The following is a 14,086-nucleotide window of genomic DNA, read 5'->3' on the forward strand; positions in this document are numbered from 1 at the left end:
GGGGAGAAAGACAGGAGGAGAGAGATTCTGTTCCTATCTTGACACGCTTCACTGGATTTTCCTGACTACCTCCACTCTCAACACAGTTGAAAAGTAAAGTATGGAGCATGGTGTCCGATCCCCCAAACGGTGTCACAAGATCTGTGTATGGAAGTCCATATTGACCTTCCCCATGACAGATAGGAGTTTATGTGTCATCTAAAGGCCATACGCTATCCACCGTTACTTCAGTCTGTAAAGGACTTCCTACGACTTTTTACGCAAGCTTTTCATTCTTTCTTATTTTACTTTATTTCTTTTATGAGACAAAATCCCACTCTGAAACCCAGGGTGCTCTGAAACTGACTAGTTCGTTAGGCTGGCCTTGAACTAACAGCAGCCCGGTGCCTTTCCAAGTGATAGAATTATAGGTGTGAACCAGCTTTGCTGGCTTATTTAAACATTCCTCATTTTTTTCCCATCTAGCCAATCCAAAGTTCATAAGGCACACAATGAATGGTTGTGTAGTTCCTCTGGTTGGGAGAGTTCCTTATTTTATTTTTACCAGCAGGTTTGTGAGAAGGGTGAGGCTTGGGGCTATTAAATTGGTCTGTGTGTCAGCCAGGAGGAATCAACTGCCTTGTTCAAGGCCATATGGTCAGGCTCCAGAGTGTTTGAATCCTGTGTTGGTTTCTCGTGGTTTCTGAGAGAGAGTGTGTGTGTAATAGAGTCCTCCCCCACCCCCGGGATAGCTTTGTTCAAACAAAATCTTACTCAGAGGCATGAATAAAGAAGAATACAGAAAGAAGCTGGATTTCTTGGTTTAAAATAGAGGGGAGGGACCCAGAGTTCTGATAGGGGGCAGCTCATTCTCCCTGGGAAGAAGGGCTTGATGTGGCCTCCTTATTACACCCTCCACTCATTCAGGATGTGTTCTTTGAGGTCTGTTTTGCTTTTCTATTTTGTCTGTGAAAACCACCAGCCTTACTAGAATGCAAATATATTAGGATTTTTCTGAGATCATAAGACTAAAGTCAAATATTCCTTCCCAAGGACTCTAGGGAGGAAAAGCATTTTCTTCCGCTTTCCAGGTTCTAGAAGTAGCCTTGGTCCTGACTCTTGGGTTATTTTCTCTGTTTTCAGAGCTAGCTGTGGTCAACCATGTCTGTCCCGTGTCATTATTTTTCCAACCAGAGACATTAAATATTCTCCATTTTAAAGGATGCAGGTAGAAAGAACTGAGTCCTCCAACCCAAGATGGTGGGTTTTAGTTCACTCTATTACATAGAACTACACATCCACAGGTTCCATTAATAGGACCCAGTCATCTTCAGGGATAGTGTGCTGTCCCCAGGATGGACAAGACTTGTGTTCACACACCACCAAGAAAAAGGCTCGAGCGGCGGAGTAGAATGGGTCTTCCCCAGGGAAGAGTGTGCCCGTTGGTTATCCAGTTCCCAGTGGTCAGCCCTGAAAACATACATACAAATACAGACCAAGCAGGCTTACTTAGGACTCTAAAATATATGTGTGTATGTAACAACAATTGAGAAAAGAGGCTATGAATCGGAACGAGCACAAGGGGAGGTAAATGAGAGCGTTTGACGGGAGCAAAGGGAGGGGGGAGTGATGTCATTTTATATTAGCTCAAAAAAATAAAAGAAGTCATAAAAGTTTTAAAAAGACGAAGGGTACACAAATGACAAGATGAAGAAGAAGGTAGGGGAAGAGCGCCTTCGGCAGGCTCACGAAGGAACACATCTTCAGGAAGATTGTAATGAGAATGGTGATTGATCGGCTGGGAAAGAGGACAAGAAGCAGATGGTAATGAAAAGTGGAAACCAGACATCCCTACAAATCCAGAAATCTGGAGCATCTTCGCAACAGCACAATGGAACTGCTTTGCAAGGCCTCCGCTGAATACAAGTTTAATATTTCTACTGAGGTTCAAGAAATCAGGGAAGAGAGTGGGCTATGAAGTTTCTTACAGAATCATTGATCCTGAAAATTTCCCATGAATTCTGCATTCTTGACTCTGTTTCCTCATTCTCATGCTGAACTATACTAGAATAAATATTAAGTTAGGTCATTGCAAGAGAGGCAGGTTCTTCCTTCCTTCCTCCCTCCCTCCCTCCCTTCCTCCCTCTCTTCTTTCTTTCTTTTCTTTTTTTTGTAATGTACGTTGGTGTTTTGAATGTCAGATCCCCTGGAATTGGAGTTACAGACATCTGTGAGCTGCCATATGGGTGCTGGGAATTGAACCTGGTTCCTCTGGAAGAGCAGTTTGTGCTTTTGACTGCTGAACCATCTCTCCAGTCCAAGGGAGGTATTTTTTTTAGTGGCATCAATGTACATACAAAACTCCATTGCAATGCAGATTTATTTGTAATAGCTTTGAAATAAAGTTCTTCAAGAAATAGAGGGGTTTTGGTGACATTTGATTAAGTTAACACAGGTTTGATTTTCACCTTAATCAAGTACACTTCTATAAAAATCAGCGAAAAATATCTTCATAGACATTTGTATTTGACTGACAGCAAAAACTGAGGCTGTGCAGGTGAAATTATTTTGCAATTGTAGCAATCTGTCTTAATTGTATTTTAAGAAACTATCAAAGGACATACACTAAAAGCTACGATCATCTGAATGGTGTAGAATATTCAGCTGTGCATGGAATATTGAGCAAATGCCTTCCCATATGTTTGGTATTTGCAAAATTATTAAAGTACTAGAGCTATGCCTTAATGTCCTCATAAACGATCTTACAGATTTCCTTGGGACAGCGTGTTGTACTTAGAAGGACAGGCGTTAGAATCAGTCAGACCTGAGTTTGCATAGTGGTCCTCACTACTCTGAAATCACCTCAACTTCCTCATTTTTAAGATTAGGATGCACTAAAATTACGTTCTTTTGCTATAAGATATTCAAGATGCTCAATACATAGTAAATCTTTAAAATGAATAGCTTTCTTCCTTGCATTGCTCCCCTCCTAGTCACACTCTCTGTCTGCATTGACCTTCCCATATTTTCGAGTTTTGATGAGTTATCTACACTCCTATGCAAAGTCAGCTGCTGTACCTAGACACAGGTCTTACCTGGCCTAGTCTACTTAGATATGCATCTTTAGCCGTTCCCTTTCTTTGGCCAGTATCTCCAGTTCCCTTTCTTTGACCAGAATCGCCAGTTGTTTCCTCTCCCTGGACCATCCCCAGCTGCACACAAGTCTGCTAATGTTTCCACCTTCTTTCAAATACCGCCCCCACTAACTCCTACTTCCTTGTCAGCTACCACTCTGTTTTGCTTTTATTTTTGTAGTCCGTTTATTAAGTTCTTTCCTTTGAAAGAACATTCTTCAAAAGAGTTTCTTGTTCATTCTGGTCCCCTTTTGCTCAAGCTTCCTTAAGCCACTTCAGACAAGTTTTTTGTTTTGTTTTGTTTTTCTTTTTTTACCCCCCAGGCTTCCTCAATCAAAATGCTTGGCTAGTATTACCAATGGCTTCCATGTTGCTCTTGCATAATCCAGGGGTTGGCTCTCGGTCTTTAACATAATCTGGCCCAGACCCCTTCTGCTTAGCTTGTTGGTATTTTATCTGTTTTTGTTTCCTATTGAGTCATGGTGTCATTCACAATAGCACTGGGATCCACCTGCCTCAGACTCCAAGTGCTAAATGAGATTCATAGTCAGGAGATCCCACACTCTGCTCTTAGTTTTGATTATACTTGTTTTTTCTTGCTTCTTTGGTGTGTCTACATTTACGGTACAGCTCTTGCATGAGTTCTCATCTTCTGTGGGACCTGAGCTCGAACACGGTACCATGGTTAGTACTTTGTTAGTGTCTCTGTTCAGAATCCCCGGGTGACCGAATCCATTCTTTTTGTTTAGAATCCAGTGTATCCGTTGAAGGGGGTATGTTCATTTCCAGTCTCAACTGACCCCATGGCCCAAATCCAGATGCCAATGTCCTGAGCTGGTGTCATCCCTGGAAGACCGTACAGTTATCTTTCAAGCAACATAGCTTCTAGTCTGCCCCACACTCATCTCAATGGGCACAAACAATCATTTGTTCAGGTCCAAACCTTTGAGTTGCCTTGAGTCTCAAATCCTCCAGTTGTAATTCTCCAGACCCAGGGATCAGCTGGAGGGCCAGACTCTTGAGGCTGACCAATGCTTTTTGTTATCCATCTTTGGTGGCTCCTAGGGTATCCCTTCATTGCTATCTCTTCATTCTTTTACAAACATTTTTGCCTTTCATTACCCTACAGCAATTACAGTCATCTTGTTTATTTAAAAGAGTCTGTTTAAGTAATTAAGGTGTTTATCTTGAGACGTGGTTGTTTGTATTACAGGCTGGCTTCAAACTTGCTATCTAATTGAGAGTAGTCTTGAACTTTGACCCTCAAACTTGCTTCCAGTCTCTCAAGTGCTGGGTTTACAGGTGTGCACCACCATGCCTGGTTTATGTGGTCCCAGGGATCAAACACAAGGCTTCAGCTGTGTTAACAAGCACTCCATTCCCAGCCCCTAACTTAATTTACTTCTGTTTTATTTTAATTTGAAGCCTGCTCCTATGCCTTCTGCGAATCCTGTTTAATCTTCAATGCAGCTTGTTCCATTCACAGGAAAACTGGATTGAGTACTGAAATACCCATGATCCCCCACCCTGCCCATTCTCTCTGATGCCATCTGCTGTGCCTGTTTACTCTAGCCCTTTAAATAAACATGATCCCTTCAGTATACCTTCGAGACTTGGCCTCCTCTTTTCTCTGTAGCGGAATTTTCCCACAGATGTCTAAACGAACTACTTTAGTTCCATCCAGTCCTTGGGGGGGAAATACCCAGAAGGCACCCACTGATCCCTGTGTTTAAAATGCCAGTCTATTTTCACCCATGCTGCACTCCTAGGAGGATAATGATAAAGGCCAGCTCTGATGATCTTTTCTTTTAGACTCCGGAATTCCGGGGAATTTGATCCTCTCTATAATTCTTTCCAAACACATGACCTCAGGATATGCATGGAGCATGTCTGTATTTCATCCCAGAGAACACAGTTGAAGAAGCAGATAGACAAAGTATCACTGGTGCTGAATTGCTGTGTTATGCCCTGGTGAGGGAGAGTCACTCTGGTAAAAGGATGAAGCTTCTCAGTGGCCACTGAACTGGGACACTATATCTAGAGGGGCGGTCCTGCGTGGCTGCCATCAGTCATTGCCACGTGCATCCCAAGTATGCAGCAACTTGCAGACATTAGAGATGGCTTGGAAGCTGCGAGAGACTTCAGCTCAGCTGTGTCTGCTCTTTGCTGTCTGTCATGAGTTTTCCTCTGAAGCTGGAGATAGTGTGGGTTCTGTTCCAGACACTGTATCAAAACCAGCGCCACAGTAAAGAGAGTCTCTAAGTCTTTGATCTTCCTGTACTTGTAACATTGATGTCCATACTATTCTCTGTAACAGCATCATGTCTAAGTAAACAGTATGCAGGACTGACGTTAAAAAAAAAAATACTTTCCTGGGGGCTCAGAGCGAAAGAACATTGACTGTTCTTTCAAAGATCAGGGTTTGATTCCCAGCATCCTCCTGGTAGCTGACAAACTGTCTATAACTCCGGTTCCACAGTTTGACGCCCTCTTCTGACCTCTGTGGGCATCAGGAACTTATTTGGTGGGCAAAAAGAACACACATACACATTAAAGTGAAAATGAAAGATACTTTGTTGCTAAAAATGCTAAGGACCACCAGAGGTGCTGTAAATAGGCACCCATAGACCCGATCACTATGTGTGTGTCACTGACCTTCAATCTGTGAAAACCATGATAGCTGTGACGTGCAACAGCAGAGCCCAATATGAAGTTGGATACGCCTGTCCCATCCCCAGGTCTTCTGTTACAAAATCATGCCTGTTTGTGATCTTCGGTTCAAAGAATCTCATTTTAATTGTTTAGTACCGACCCCTTTCCCTGGTTCTGATTCTTTTCCCTAAGTCCGTATAACAGGCTACGTATAGCACAATTTCATTCTTGTTTATGGTTCATCTACTTAAGTCAAAGGTGAGGTTTTTGAAGGAAGAGGTGTTTTGCCTTTTTGTTCAGGGTATTGCTGTAGTGTCAAGAGCATAGTACATGATATAGACTCAACAAGGTGCCCAATAACTATTTGCTGAATGAACTGAGAAATTATTACCTCTCTCTGTCTCTGTGTGTTTGTCTGCCTCTCTCTTTCTCTCCAGCTTTTATTCATTAGTGTCAGGCATAGTGCATGGTGAAGACACACAACATCATCTGCCTCCGTGTTTCCTAAGACCTACAATGTGAACATTCTTCTTGGAGAGGTCGGCAGCTTGGCCAGTTACCAAGGTCCTTGGGGAGGCTTCCCAAATCTTATCAGGATAAAGGGCCTTGGAGAAATAATTTTCAGGGGAGTCACAGCTCAGCGTCAGCAATGTAAAAGAAAGGCATCATGAAATAAATACCTATGAAGGAAAACTGTGATATCAAGGGGAAATGTGTGTGCCAGGTTTTTCCCCAAGCAGGGATCCCCAGACAGATTTGGCCTTTGCTGTGGGCTAAGGGAGATGGTATAATGAGGAGTATGTCCCCCACATTGCTCGAAGTAGCCCCGAATAAACTAAAGTGGGATTATTACTGCCAAAACAGAAAACCCCAAGTCGTGAGAGAATAAAAGGTTTTTTGTTTGTTTGTTTGTTTTTCAAGGCAGGGTTTCTCTGTATAGCAGTTCTGGCTGTCCTGGAACTTGCTCTTGTAGACCAGACAGGCCTCGAACTCACAGAGATCTGCCTGTCTCTGCCTCCCAAGTGCTGGGTTTGAAGACGTGCTCCACCACTGCCCAGCTAAGGATAAGAGGTTTTAATTCCATCTGTAAGCCGCTGTATCTACCAAAATGGTATTACAGTGATAGTTTTTTTAGCCAGCTTAAGTGGTCATGGGGTCCAGTGTGTCAGGATGCAGATATTTACTTTAAGAAGATAATAATAATTTAGCTCCTCATAACATGTGGCAAGCTACAGAAGAAGGAAAGAGGCTATCTTTGTGCACCTGTGTTATTGTATCATTTTGAAATGCCCCAGATGAACACTAGTGCATAAAAGATCTAACATGTTTTTAAATGCTTTCACATGCTTTTGTTTATGTTATTTGTTTGTTCTGCCGTGGTCATTTTTTCTTTATTGTCATTCACAAAGTCTTTTCGGGCCTCAACCAGAGTCACATTTCCTCTCTCCATTTCTTTGGAGCCACCTTTTTACTCCTTGTCTCCCTTTAAGATTAATGGATGAATTGCTCTCTTCTCTGTGTTCCTAAGACATTTATCGGGGATTGGGGTGTTATTTATTTACCTGCTTCTGTGTTTCAAGGACATCTTCATCATCTTTGCTTTCCTGATGATGCTGCAGCCACTGCCTCCTCCCGACACTTGTTCAATAAATAATTACTGGGTTAGAGAATTAGAATAGGTTTTTGTCTTGGCCATGGATTCATTCGGCAAACACGTAGTGGAGGGATTTTTGTATGCGCGGCACTGGTGTATGTGTTTTGTAGATGTTTGGGGGAAAAAAAGTGCAAATCAGATGCTTAAGTTCTGAAAATCCTGTGATCTACTGTAAGAAAGAAAAACAAGCCATGAATAAAAATAACCAATCCATGGTGGAAGGTGTTATTTTCTTAGAGGGGTGTGTGTGTCTGTGAAAAAGAGGGAGACAGAGGGAGGGAAAGAGAGACAGAGGAGGGAGAAAGAGGAAGAGAGGGATAGAGAAAGAGAGGAGGGAGAGGGAGGGATGAAGAGAGGGAGGGAAGGACAGAGAAAGACAGAGAGGGAGAGAGGGGGAGAGAGGGGGAGAGAGAGAGAGAGAGAGAGAGAGGAAGAGAGAGAGAGAGAGAGAGAGAGAGAGAGAGAGAGAGAGAGATTCCCATCAGAGTTCAGAAACACCTAAGTATTGGCTAAGGCAGTGCTTTCCCTATAAAGTGGCTACCAAATTGACTCCGCACGGTGATTCTCTTGCTGTGTGAGAACTGAGGTTAAATTCTGCCTTGGATCTACAGACACAGCTCAGCCTCCTGTGGCAGGGTGTGCTGATGCAGAGGTCTAAATGAAAGTTGCTCGCAAGGTTGTGTTCCTGCTTGCCAAACTGTCTGCATTTAAAAGGAAAGTGGTTCCCTTCAGCCCTAGGGTATGAATTTCATGCATTCCTACTTTTTCCCTGAGGTCCCCCCAAGTGATAATTCCTCCACGTGTTGCTACAAGTTCGTCCCTAATTGCTATTAGGAAACTGGCTGTGGAGAGCTTACAACAGAAATTAACAGTAAAGCCATTGAAAGAATAATTCAGTCAGGATTGTATCCAGGAATATTTTGTTGTTGTTGTTGCTCTTTTTCTTTGAAGTTTGGTGAGAGCAGCTTGAAGGCTTAGCATTTAATTATATTTATGCCACCCGGTTTTTAGAAACGCGCTGGTCTATTTGCATTTGCCACATATGCTATACGGGGGTTACTGGTTTGCATAATCATGCATGTTTTACCGATGGGCTCCAAGAAATGTTTCTGTTTTTGTTTAGACTTGGATTATCACTTGCATTTATCTTCAACTGCTCCTACTTAATCCTCTCGTCAAAACTAAGGAGATCTGCGGGAACCCTGTGACTGATAATGTAAAAGACATCACAAAATTGGTAAGTAAGGAATGATTTGGGCTGCTACGACTCCTCCCTATTCTTGCTGACCATAGATATAGGGTATTCCTACCCTGAGCCCACAGCTCTCTAAAGCAAGGACTGTGCTGACCATAGATTTAGGGCATGCTTGCCCTGTGCATAGTTTGCTAAAACAAGGACTGTTTGAATCTGAAGGGCTTCCACAGAACACATAGGAGATGTATAGGTCATAGTATTTGTCTGTGAAACTGGCCCATTGAATATATGACTTTGAATTATGACATTGAATATATAATATTGAATATAATGACGTTAGTTCTCTGCTGGTCTTGTCCTCTCTGAAAGACAGTGACTGGCTTTTCCCTGTTATCTGCTGAGTGGGTTTCTCTGTGTGGCAATGTCTGCCACATGCTTCCTGCTCTCCGAGGAAGCTTAGCCACAGGCCACCTATGATGACCATGTTCCCCTAGCAGCACAGAGATTGTCATGTGTGGCGAGAGATTTGATCCCAATGAACATAGCAAGAGGTACTTCTCCCGCCCACTAGAAGCCACTCACCCCCATGCTTGTCACTCTGGAAAGTCTTCCTTCAGCAAAAGCCATTCTGAACACAACTGGCTTGGTCCCAGCCAGCTTCCTGCTTTGTTTCTTTGGATGCTTCTTTTAAGACTCAAGACAGAGACCCAAACACAACGGAAATGCACTGTGATGCACTCTCGTGACCTAGGAAAGATAGTTTATACTTGAACTTGGAGTACTGAGTATGATTTCAATATCATCGAAATTTGAGCTAGACATGATGACATACACAAAAAAAATGATGCTAGCAGCTGAGACTATCATAAGGTGATTCTAAGGACAGTTCTATATGATGACATAAAAGAAAGAAAAGTAACTTGAGTGAAAATTCCTTAATTATGTGTCTCTCGGTTATTAGAAAATTGACTGTAGAGAACATAGGTGATACGAAAGAGGAAGAAATAAGAGTTGTTATATGGAGAAAAGGAATAAAATATACTTCTTGGTATTAGTAGATGAAACAGAGGAAGTTCCATCTTTAGATATTCATTACTGGCTTATGAGTTGATTGTGTGTGTATGTGTGTGTGATGTTCATAACAGAACTTGAAAAAAGAAGTTAAATTCTGTAGTTGGGGTTTAGCTAACTTAGCCTCAGTGAAGAATTAGAAGCACACACACACACACACAAACTCACTCACGATTTATGCAGATTCCTTGGCATGCCAGAACATTCCAGATTTAAAAGCATTCTTGCCCAGTGTGCACAAGGCCCTGAGTCTGTTCCCTAGCACTGAGCATCATAAAATATGACATTGTATGCATATGTCACCAGAAGGCCTGGTGAGCAAAGTGATACAGTTAGTGGCTCTCCAGCTTGGCGCTGAGGACCACATATATGAGGGTAGGGAGGAAGGAGTTTTGGAAACCATAGATCATGGTCCCTTTCTTCAAATTTTGTGTTAACTGATGATCCAAGAAATAATATTAAGAAGGCGATGTGTGTTTATATTCTAAGTTTTGTGTATATTAATAGAAGATGTTCACTTGTTGACCCTCCCCCACCCTGGGTGTTGGAGGTGGGTGGTGGGGTGGGGTAATATGATATTAAGACCTTGTGTGTGCTAAGTAAGCGCTTTATTGTTGAGTTACGTGCATTCACCAGTGCAAAATGCAAGTATTTGGGAGATTTGTTATTTCCTTGTGTGTGTGTGTGTGTGTGTTTCATTTTGTTTCATTTCTTGAATTTAAATTTGCCTGTGTACACCAGTCTGGCCTCATCAAACTTCTGGCCTTTTTAATCCATGCTGGGGTGATAGGTATGCAGCACCACACGGGGCTCTCTTTCCTAGTTTTCTTTTCCGTTGTTACGAATAATGGAAGCAGTTTGAGAGGGGGGTTATTTGGCTCATAATTCCAAGTTAATAGTTCATCGCTGAGGGGAAATCAAAGAGGCAGGAACTTGAAGCACCTGATTATAGCCCCCCACACAGTCAGCAGAGAGCCCTGAATTGATACATGGACATTAGCACTCACTTGGCTTGATTTCTCCATTGTAATACAGTGGGCATTTCAGGCCCAGAGAATGCTGCCACCCACAGTGAATAGGTCTTTCCACTCCAATTAGAGCAACCCAGATAATCCCCCACAGATAGGCTCATAAGCCAACCTCATGTAGACAGTCCCTCGCTGGGACTCCCTTCTCAGGCAATTTCAGATTGCCTCAAGTCGACCATTGAAACCAACCCTCGCACTCACCATCTTCCCGTGTTGTTGGGTGAATGGGAAAGTCACAGGCTGCACTTCCATGCAGATCGTCTATGCTTGTGGTGCTTATGAGACACTGGGCCCTGCTCCAGTGAGCTGATTCAGTGAGCCCGGGCAAGGGTCCAGGCACCTACATTTTTCATGAAGTTCTGTAAGGAGGTTTCAGAACAGTTTGCTTTAGATGGCCTCTTCTGTCAAAAGTTTAGAGACAAAGTGCTTAAGATGTAACTCAGGACTAAAGACATTCCATGTGTGAAGCCCTAGGCTCAGCATTGTGTGCTGCAAAAGTAATGATAATAGTAATTTCAAACCAGTCAAGAGGTCATTATCTTTGCTGTAATTCAGTCCCAATTCTAGTCCCCAAGTGATTCTTTACCATACAGATTTTAAGAATATCAGTTAGTACAAAGCTCCAATGTGTGCTTTGAAGTAGGTCACTGCAAACTAACCTCCTGGAACTGCTACTATATTGGGGAATGCTGGGAGTGAGCTCGGGGAGTTGCAGATTTCAAGTAAGCAGTCCCAAACTGGATTGATGCTCAGAGGTCAATAGTACTGGCCGCTCTTCCAGAAGATGTGGGCTCTGTGACTCCAGTTCTAGGGGATCCGATGCCCATTTCTGACCTCCTTGACACCAAGCACACACACGGTGCACAGGTATGCATGCAGACACACAAAGTACCCATGCGTGCTGACTGAACATATGATTAACGCAATGCTTAAGAGAAATTACTTGCAAAGTGTTGACGGAACATAACTTAATAAGAACGACTTCTTGTAAATGTCAAAGTGGTATTTGCGAGTACCGCAGGTGGGGATTACAAACACCTTCCAAGACTCTCTCTTCTCTTTATCCCTGGATTATTTATTACCTTTTAATAATAAGTTGATACATTGAAAAATACTACAAAAGTAGTAAGAAACTGAGAAAGAAAAAAGGCTTGGAAAGGGGGTGTTTGTTAATATTGACAGTAAAATATAATTCTCACTCCCAACACAAATGTTAAAATCACTGAACAAGAAAAGAGGAAGGTTTTCTGCCTTCCAGCGTTTGGCTTGGGAAAAACATCTAATAGTTCCTCTGATGAAATCAATATGTTTTCTAGGGCATTTTATATTAAGACATTTGAAAATGAGTCAGGTTAGGAATAACAGGTCTCCGAAGGCCACTGGTTACTGAATAAAGACCTATACAATCCACAGCCTGTGTTTGATGGAGAGGGAAAGGAAACTAGAAAAACCACCCCTGAGCACAGAGAATTATTGAAGGAGTTTGATAATCTGCTCTCTGAATCACAATGGGAGTCAGCAAGTTGCCTCAGCAGGTAAAATGCGCTGTCAAGCCAGCCAACCCAGGTTCTATCCCTGGGAACCAATATGAGAGAAGGAGAGAATGGATGTCCATAAGTTGCCTTTAGACCTACACCCCCCCACCCCCCACACACACAGTGATGTGACTGCCCACACACACACTTTGATGTGACTGCGCATGCACACGCACACACACACACACACACACACTGATGTGACTGCACATACACACACTTTGATGTGACTGTGCATGCACACACACACACACACGCACACACACACACTGATGTGACTGCCCACACACACACTTTGATGTGACTGCGCATGCACACGCACACACACACACACTGATGTGACTGCACACACACACACTTTGATGTGACTGCGCATGCACACACACACACACACTGATGTGACTGCACACACACACACACTTTGATGTGACTGCGCATGCACACACACACGCACACACACACTGATGTGACTGCACACACACACACTTTGATGTGACTGTGCATGCACACACACACACACGCACACACACACAGTGATGTGACTGCCCACACACACACTTTGATGTGACTGCGCATGCACACGCACACACACATACACTGATGTGACTGCACACACACACACACTTTGATGTGACTGTGCATGCACACACACACACACGCACACACACAGTGATGTGACTGCCCACACACACACTTTGATGTGACTGCGCATGCACACACACACACACGCACACACACACACGCTGATGTGACTGCGTGCTCGCACACACACATACACACACACTAACTGTGGTTAATTTTTTAAAAAGTTCACAAAATAGTATAGCCTTCTGTGTACACTGATTACAAAATAATCAATTTTGGCAGATCTGAGTTTACATCCTCGCTCTTTTACATTAGATAAGGAAATTACCTTTCTAAATCTCAGTCTCTACTTCTCAATTTTGTGGTATATATTAAGTAAGGTGGGTTTTGTTTGTTTTATTTTAACCAGTTGGTATCACATAGATTCTCTCGACCTCAGTGTTCTTGCCTCTTCCAATAAGTTAATCATGCTTAATCTTATCAAATGATCGTGAGAACTGAAAGAGAAGAGTGTCTGGGCAAGCCTCTTCGGATGCTCAGCCATTTATGGCAGTGGTTGTGTGCCGGATGTAGAAGGGAACGTGGAGATGATCCAAGGAAGCTATAAACAAAAAAGGAAACGAGGGTGCCAGAGAAGGGAAGCCTAGCTCTGGGGCCCCTTACCCCTTCTGTGCCTTCAGAAGCAGGAGCTGTCAGGGATTCCTAGAGCCACCAAGCCCTGTGACTTTTGTTTAGCGATCTGTGCTTCCAGATAAAGCTCGGCCTGACGCAGGAGAGCTTTTGAGAGCCTGATAGGAAGCCAGGGCTGTAACCAAAATTGGTAGACTAGAGCGGAGCAGCCCCGCCAGTCTCTGGGGAAGCTGTGTGGTCCCAGTGCAGCAGTGCTGAGGTGCTGCTTGTGGACGTGGGCCGAAGGCTTCCTAGGCTACAAAGTTGGATGGAGGGTGAAAGTATATGATTCAGTGATTAACCAGAGGCTGCAGGGCTGCTTTAGCCACAGTGCCTATGTAGGTTTGTCTTGTGTGTGTGTGTGTGTGTGTGTATTTGGAAAGTTAAGTGTTTCCTATGCTAATCTAGCAGCCCCATTCCTTCCAACAGGAGTGACTGCTGAGATTATGGGGGCAGAAGATTGCAGAATCCCCCTTAAAGAATGGTAGGGTACTACATGCTGGTGGAGCTGGGGACAGGGTAGTTTGAATACCATTCAACACCTGGTCATCTGCCCATAGGCAAATTACCGGACCCTTCTAGGA

The 14,086-nt window shown here is 43.3% G+C and overlaps 1 protein-coding gene across 3 annotated transcripts in view; it reads left to right on the forward strand.

Annotated features, from left to right (window-relative positions):
* Nucleotides 1–14,086, forward strand: part of Kitlg (KIT ligand) — an 85,737-nt gene that overhangs the window by 30,626 nt on the left and 41,025 nt on the right. For all 3 annotated transcript variants that reach the window (XM_057758044.1, XM_057758043.1, XM_057758045.1), the window contains exon 2: nucleotides 8,543–8,656. In XM_057758044.1, coding sequence (XP_057614027.1) covers nucleotides 8,543–8,656 — 114 coding nt within the window. The remainder of the gene's footprint in view (nucleotides 1–8,542; nucleotides 8,657–14,086) is intronic.

Source organism: Chionomys nivalis, chromosome 25, assembly GCF_950005125.1.
Source record: "Chionomys nivalis chromosome 25, mChiNiv1.1, whole genome shotgun sequence".
Classification (NCBI taxonomy): domain Eukaryota; kingdom Metazoa; phylum Chordata; class Mammalia; order Rodentia; family Cricetidae; genus Chionomys; species Chionomys nivalis.